Genomic DNA, 8,155 nt, shown 5'->3' with positions numbered 1-8,155 from the left:
CGGTCTTTGTTAGGACATATATAGAGATAAGGAAGCTTATTCTTTTAAATTTACACAGGTGACAATATGCTTAGAAATGAGTGAATCAAGAGGAGGAAGTTTTTAATGTATAGTGTATTGAAATACACCAGCTAGAAGTCATTGGCAAGTTCTTCAGACAATATATAGGGCAACTTTTGTGATTGTTTTAGTGTCCAGAGCGTAGGATTGTCTCAATTTGTTTATTGATCATTTGAAATGGTATCAGATTTTGTTGCATTTATATCCATGGTTACCCTGAACCCACTGAGCCCCAAATTGTATCCCTGAACTGTCCCCGATGGATCAAAGAAATAAAAACAAACATTAATTACTTCAGTAAACACGTTTTTATTTCTTTTGGTAGCAAAAACAGCACCTCAGGACAACAGTGTGACGTGGGCAGCCTCCTAAGGGGTCCAACAGTTTCAGTTACAAGACACGCACAGGGAAGACATGCACTACCTACTGTAGCAGGCAAGTTAAGACATTAGTTGACCAACAACGCTGAAGCACTGTTTCAGTACATTCACAGTCCTCTGACGACACCACAGTCTATTTGATGCAACACAGTTTGTAATGAAATGGAATAGATGTTGCATAGATTTCAAGGGAGTGCTATATTTATAAAAATTGTCTTCTTATTTGCAATTTGCCCATTTTTGCTCTCACTTTCTGAAACAATACGACTTTTTTTTTTAGAACAGACAGTCAAACATCAGACATACAGAAAAACTCTTTGGTCCCTTTCAGATCTTTGGTAGTGTTCGTATCAATCATGTCTTCATGAAAAACATTTTTTACGCTCTACTAAAGAGTGGCCAGCAAGCATTTGACTTACAACTCGTTTTAGGACAATTTTTTTGAGGGGGTGAACTGTAAGTATAAAACAGGAAAACTAGCAGACAGGTAGCTACACCTCTAAACTAGACAGCTCAATCCTCAATGACTTCAGAGGACTCAGAAACCACCTTTCCGTCCCTGGTCTCGATCATCTTGATAACAACGTTCTTCTTGCTCTGGGTGCTGGTGGTGCTGTAACCGCCGGAGCCGCTGCCGCCGCTGAAGCCCCCCATGCTGCTGCTGCCATATCCGCCGCTACTGCTGTATGCGCTGCCACCGCCGTATCCGCCGCTGCCGCCGTATCCGCCGCTGCCGTATCCGCTGGAGTAGTTGCTTGAGTAGCTGCTCTTCATGCTATCCGTGGGGAAACCGCCGTAGCTTGCTATTTAAAGAAGGGTGAAAGGAAAGAGTTACCTCCGATAGTGTGCAATCTGTTTCAACCATAGAAAGTATATCATTAATAGCCTCTGGGGATTTGAGCCTTGATGTCTTGTTTGTTTTTTCTGCTCCAGAAGTGACCGCATTTTAGAAAAGATAAGCATTTATACTCCTCCTTCCTTTGGGACAGGTTTCTTTGGGAGCAACTTTTCAATCATGAGGTAGCCATGCCCTTGAGCATTCACTGTTTTACCATCCTTTTCTAACTTAGACCACACGCTTTAAAATTAAAATCTTGCTTTTTGGAATAGGCAAAAAAATTGCATATAAACTGAAACCGTCGAGGTAATAAATTGGCTTAAATCTAGACAGGACCAAGACATATAGGGATCAAGATCAAGATCAAGGCAGGCGAGACCAAGATCAATTTCAAGTACTACTACAAACTCTAGTCTATGACTGATGTAAATATAAAATGCAACCAGCTGATCCACTCCACCCAACTCACTTTTGTTCAGTTTTGACCCCAAACAACTCAAACCAGCCTGATGCTTATTTATTAACAATGGAAAACATCAAATGAGCAGCATACACAATTTGACTTCTATCACCCTCTGCGGGTTGTTAGAACAACACCAAGGGGCTTCTTATTCTCCGTCTATGCTTAAAACTGAACAGCAAATTAAGGAAACTTTCTTTTCCACTTGATTTAATATTAGAAGCACACAATGTGAAGGTGACGGAGATGACTTACTGCTCTGTTGGGAGATGTTGATCGCCTTGATGCCGGTTAACAGCCTGTCCTCCTCTCCCTCCAGCAGCTTCCTATATGTGGCGATCTCGATATCCAGAGCCAGCTTGACGTTCATTAGGTCCTGGTACTCTCTGATCTGGCGGGCCATGTCCTGTTTGGCTCTCTGCAGGGCGTCTTCAAGGTCCCTGATGCGACCTTTGGCGTCCTTAACTGCCATCTCACCACGCTCTTCAGCCTCGGCGATCTGGGCCTCCAGGTTGGCACGCTAGAGGAAGATATTTTAACAAAATAAGGCTCCGTGCACACTCCTGAATATTAAAACTCAAAAACAAAATAGATCTTTCAAAGTGATTGACAAACAAGTTACCTGTCCTTTGACGGCATCGATCTCTGATGTCAGTCTCTGGATCATACGGTTCAGGTCAGCGATCTCTGTTTTGGTACTCCTCAGGTCATCTCCGTATCTGCTGGCGGATGTCTGCATCTCATCATACTGGAAAAACGACAACATAGCACACATTAAAAACTGGAAATCCTGCTCATGGCAATATTGAATACTTTTTATTGGAACATGTATGTTTTTTCCTGGGATGTAAAATGTAAATGCCTTCCTTGAATTATTTTATAAATTTTACCAAGACAAATGGAAAGTAGGGTTGAAACATGCACCATGCACTTCTAAATGTAAGAAGGCAATGCATGGTTTAAGAAAGCTTTTAAAGCCTTGAAAGAACTTCTCCCTCACCTTGGTCTTGTACCACGTCTCTGCCTCAGCACGGCTGCGGTTGGCGATGTCCTCATACTGAGCCTTGACTTCAGCCACAATGGCGTCCATGTCCAGGCCACGGCTGTTGTCCATCTCCACGATGACTGAAGTGTCCTTGATCTGTCCCTGGAGCTCACGCAGTTCCTGAATAAATGTACGAAAACAGACAGAGAAGAAAATAAAGATTTGTACACCCCACCCAAACATCCAGTACTTTCAGGGATGGATCCAGTCAAGATTATAAACAGATGCAGAACAAACAACCACAAACATCGTAAGCATAATACGACTGAAGTGATAAATCATAAATAATGCTGATGGAAGTGGCAAGTGGTTTAAAGGGTGGCAGGAAGTAGGAAACGCCCAGTAAGGGGGGGTTTTGTGCCTCGTACCTCCTCGTAGATCGACCTGAGGAAGTTGATCTCATCTGTCAGGCTCTCCAGCCTGGCCTCCAGCTCGACCTTATTCATGTAGGCCTCATCGACATCCTGCAACCAATTACATTGTTTATCAGCACCAGACATTACAAAGAATAGATGTGCTGGAGGAATTTGCAGACATGCTTTTTAAATTAGTAGAGTAAACGATGACGCTGACCTTCTTGATGAGGACAAAGTCGTTCTCACACTCGGTGCGCTTGTTAATCTCATCTTCATACCTGAGAGGAAAAAAGAAGTATAACATTTATACAGAGTCTTAGCTGGTGCTTCTACTCAGTTTATATGCTGACTGAACACTAGGAGGTGCAAGTAGTCTATGCATAACTCATTTGTACTCCTTTGGGACATTTGCCTCACAAAGTGTGTGTTGACTCAGGGCCGAGTGAGACAGGTGTTACTGATATTTCTCCCTTGAGGCTTCTCCTGAACACAGCTGATGCGCTCCATTTGTGTGTGGACAAGCGACTAATATGTGCAGCACTTTTTCTACCTGTTTGTGTCAGAGACGTGTGCGTCACAGCATCAGCACATTCAGGCTTGTGCTCTCCTGGGTTAAGCTATAGGCTGCTGTGGTTTGCTTTGTTTGACCTCCAGTCACATGAAGTGAAATGGGTGTGCGGAACATGCTTCCTCGGTGTTGTAATTCTCAAGAGTTCTTATGACGCAAGACAATGGACAGATGTAGGGAGGAGTCCGCAAAACGATTAAGTCATTGAACTGGAAGTCTAGTCTCCTGATGGGAACTGTTTGACCTGATAGACAGTTAACGTTGCATCATTTTATGTATGTGTCTTGAAAATCATCCGATGTATCCTTCATGTAAAAGCTTATAGCTGCATAGAAGAGCTCATAGTAAGTACTACCCCACACTCACTTGTTCTTGAAGTCCTCCACCAGGCCCTGCATGTTGTGCAGGTCGGCCTCCAGCTTCATCTTATCGTTTCCCAGGCTGTCCAGCTGTCTGCGCAGGTTGGTGATGTAGGCCTCGAACATGGCGTCAATGTTGGAGCGGGTGGTGGTCTGTCCCTGCAGCAGGTTCCACTTGGTCTCCAGCATTTTGTTCTGCTGCTCCAGGAAGCGGACCTGATGTGAGGGGAAAGACACAGAAAGTTTAGGTTATTTATTTGCCGGGTTTGAAAGCTACATGTCGAAAGAATCCGCGACTTACATGCTTGTGTGCAGTAAATATGGGAAGACGTTTTCCTGTTTTCCTGACAAATTAACTATCGTTACTCTGTTTAAACTGTGATGTAACTGCACTCTGCTCTGCCTCTTACGTAACAACATCCTAATAATCAATCACCGGGATCCAGTCTCCCCATGCCTCCTATATTCACAATCTCCAGTCTTTATTGTTCTTATCTATCTTTGGAGCTTTGTAAGCTGCTGCTGGCTGTGTTTCCAGACGTGCTTTTCCAAAGGAAGGCCTGACATACACGCATCCTGACAGGAGGTAGAGTGGGGGGGGGAGGTTTGGAAAAAGCCTGTGATGGAGGAATTACAGCTGGTTAACCCTTCTCCTGCATGTCTTCCTGTTTTTGTTCAGCTAGTTTCGCAGCCAAAAAAGACAAATACATAGAGACGGAAGGGGGTGAAGAGGAGGAGCTGCATCCCTAGGCAGATGCAGGTAAATATTTAACTGTGTTATAGGTGTGATGAGGGAGAAGAGTGTCGGTGAGAGTTGGAGAGGGGGCAAGTGAGGGTGATTAATTGGCTGAAGAGAGACGGTGGAAGGTGAAAAGGTTGGGGGAGTTTGCATATTTGTGAGCAGTGAAAGCGAGGCAGTGGACCTTGCTCCCTGGTGTGCTAAATGTGAGATCTAACCAACAATCTCTTACAGTATACTTTTAAACTGGACTCAATGCAGCAAATAAAGAGCCTTCACATGATCTGCCTCCAAAAGATAACACATGATAGTGTGGGAGTGGGTTTGTGTTGAAGCATGCAAACTGCACTTTATCTCCTTTTAATCGTAGCGCCAATAGGAGAGTCGCTGTGTTGACTGGAACCTGAAACCAACCGGCCTTTTTAAATATTAACCCACTGCTGAGGCCCCAGGCGACACATGCACTCTGAGTATTGCATAAAGGCTGGACTTAAAGGCTGTTTGGAATAACTTAAAAGTCAGTCCAGTCATACTTTCACTGCATACTCCTTTTAATATTTCACTTGTGAGCACAGTATTCTAATTAAGCCAACAAAAGCACTCAGTACTCTGTGTGTGTGTGTGTGTTTGGGGAGGGGTGGGGGCCACCAGGGCAGCAGAAAAAGGGCCACACCCCAACAAAGGGAGGGACCATTCCCAAGGTAACTGGTATCACAAGCCCAGAGCTCTGCCCTGCCACACCCATTGCTTTCTCTCTCTCTTTGTCTTTCGCTGTCACTCCTTTTTGCAAGTCTGTTTTTCATCACTATAAAAGGGCAGCCACTGCCAAAAAGATGGAGAGCCTTACCCCCGAGTTTGAGCCCTTTTTTTTCTGCCATGACCGCATTTGGGGGAGGTGGCGACAGCAACAGCAGCAGAGAGGGCAATAAATCAACTCTCTCCCCGCAGGATATGTGAGGATATCAGCAATACAAGACATGTGGCAAACATATGGAGCTCTTCATCAAATATTGCATAACAATGTCACAGCACTATGAGGGAATATTTAGCTTTCTACATCTACTTTGACTGAGCTTTCCACACACCTAGAGCAGTTTCTGAAGGGAACAGAAAGACCAATGCCTTGCTAACATAAAGTTTTGACACACACACACACACACACACACACACACACACACACACACACTTGTGTCGGCCCTCTATTTTGAGCTCTTACCTTGTCAATGAAGGAGGCAAAGCGGTTGTTGAGGGTCTTGATCTGCTCCTTCTCCTGGGTGCGGACCACCTGGATGTTGGGGTCAATCTCAAGGTTCAGGGGGGCCAGAAGGCTCTTGTTCACGGTCACAGCAGTGATGGGGGCCTGACCAGCCTGACCATAGCCCATACCACCAGCATTAAAGCCCATACCACCACCCATACCCATGCCTGCACTACTCATGCTTGAGCCGAGGCCATAGGAAGTGCTGCTGGAGATGAGACCACCACCTCCAAACCCTCTGTTTGTTCCTCCATAGCTACTCTTGACAGCGAAGCTCCTGCGGGAGTTGACACTGCTTGGTCCAGCATAGGAGCTGCTGCTGTAGTTTCTCTGCATTGGAACAGACTTCACACTGTAAGAGGAGCTGGTCCTATAACTTGACATTCTGAAATCTTGTTTTTTTTTCTTTTAGAGTCTGGGAAGGTCAGATGGAATGGCTCGGTTCGCTGGCAGGCAGGCAGGCAGGACAGCAGAGGGGAGAGACCAGAGTGGATAGAAAAGAGAAGAAGCTTCTTAGGAGTTTTAAAGCCTGTTGCTGTGGGAGGGGACTGTGCTGAGCCACCATTGGCTGCAAGTCTGAGTGAGAGAGAGGGAGGCAGGGCCGTAACTTTACACTTGTATGACACATTGTCCAGTCACTCAAAACCATTACCTGGCCTTCCTACAGGCCTCTGTGTGTTGTTAGAGAAAACCTGGGCTGTTGGGGGTGATTACCGAGAGTTAAACATCTCTTTGTTTTAACCCCTGCTCTGCGTGTGAGTGTGTCATCAAGTAAAAAGTGTTCAAACCCAGCACAGCTGATTCAACATGCAGAATTTAGGCATAGTCAAATAAAACAAATAATTTATAACCTTCAGAAAAAGGGTGCCAAGGCTGCATTTTTTTGTTTCTTTAGTTTATTATTCAGTGGGAAGGTTATGTGTGTGTGTGTGTGTAAGGAGGGAGGCTGGGCTAAATATCTCTGGGAACATGCAACAATAAGAAAGGAATGTGGTATGTGATGCATTGGTGTTTAATTATAGTTAACTAATGTATTCCGATGCAACATGCATTCTCTTCGGTGTCCTTCAAATTTGCTTTACAAGGCATTTATGGCCTATTTGCACAGAAATATTAATACATTTTTAACATTGTAATTCAGTTCAATTCTTTCCATGCAGATTTATTTCTAAATCAAGACCATGATCGAACTCAGCACTAAAAGTTATTTCAAAATACTGAAATACACAGAAAGTCCCTTTAAAGCACATAACACACGTCTGCACAATATGTGAATCTACATTGTAAAATAAGTATAAAAAAATGCTTAATGATCCTCAAAGGTTTATATAGTATTTTACCTAGTGCGTAAGGTTGTGGATATGTTGATTTTCTGCCTTTTCTAAGTCTTGATGCTAAGCTAAGCTAACCCACTGCTTGCTGTTGCCTCAAAACTTAAAGGCTGTGACAATTTTAGCTTCTTCTGGACGTTTCTTTTAAGGTAACTTATCTATGTTGCCATGACAACATCTTTATATACCTGCTTGTAAAACTAACCACAATAGCTTGATCCCTCTACATAAGTTCATAAAAGACTCCTTAGATGTTGTTTTTATTCTTTATGGACTTTTTTTTTTTATCCCATCACACTTTAAATCAGATCCGTTCTAGACCCCTACCAGGTGATTATAAAATCAACACAGCCCTCCTTGACCTTTAGGCCGGGCTTAGGGTAAATTAAAATGGGGGGGCACAGATATTCTTCTCCAATCTCAAAGACGCACAAACTACAAGATAAGAAAATAATGGTGAATCACAGACTGCAGAATAACGTTCAGGTAGTCAGGAGGAGCAGCGTAACCCCTGACCTGATCTACTGTGATCTTTTGTGAACTCAAGGAGAAACAGATGTTAGCCAAACAGAGACTGACCAGAACCTGTTGTAGGGATCTGAATGACAATCTGTTTGGGGAGACAGGGTTGTCACTGGTTGTAAGTAAAGGAGGTAAAGCTCAGGAGGTTTAGGACTTGATTGGTTAACCCCCTCCCATTAGCAGACATTCCGGACCAAACCTTGGTTCAGACCCTAAAGCCCAAACTTGATTTCTTCTCC

At 43.9% G+C, this 8,155-nt stretch overlaps 1 protein-coding gene across 1 annotated transcript; it reads right to left on the bottom strand.

Annotated features, from left to right (window-relative positions):
• Positions 1-349: 349 nt before the first annotated feature.
• Positions 350-6,567, bottom strand: krt8 (keratin 8). Its single transcript, XM_020630333.3, has 8 exons — positions 6,022-6,567; positions 4,074-4,282; positions 3,357-3,417; positions 3,152-3,247; positions 2,739-2,903; positions 2,361-2,486; positions 1,994-2,258; positions 350-1,243 (listed from the first exon to the last, which is right to left on the bottom strand). The coding sequence occupies exons 1-8, from the start codon at positions 6,445-6,447 to the stop codon at positions 954-956; spliced, it is 1,638 nt and encodes a 545-aa protein (XP_020485989.1). The 5' UTR covers positions 6,448-6,567; the 3' UTR covers positions 350-953.
• Between the last annotated feature and the right edge of the window lie 1,588 nt (positions 6,568-8,155).

The sequence above is a fragment of the Labrus bergylta genome, chromosome 12 (assembly GCF_963930695.1).
Source record: "Labrus bergylta chromosome 12, fLabBer1.1, whole genome shotgun sequence".
Lineage (NCBI taxonomy): Eukaryota > Metazoa > Chordata > Actinopteri > Labriformes > Labridae > Labrus > Labrus bergylta.
This window is presented reverse-complemented; position numbering and strand designations above follow the sequence as displayed.

Bases quoted from the DNA above. Each gene is read 5' to 3' on its own strand.
- krt8 (XM_020630333.3), bottom strand. From the start codon at position 6,447: ATGTCAAGTTATAGGACCAGCTCCTCTTACAGTGTGAAGTCTGTTCCA. The intron at 2,259-2,360 runs GTAACTTGTTTG...ATCTTCCTCTAG, and splicing joins TCGATGCCGTCAAAGGACAG to CGTGCCAACCTGGAGGCCCA. The intron at 1,244-1,993 runs GTAAGTCATCTC...TTCTTTAAATAG, and splicing joins CAACATCTCCCAACAGAGCA to CAAGCTACGGCGGTTTCCCC.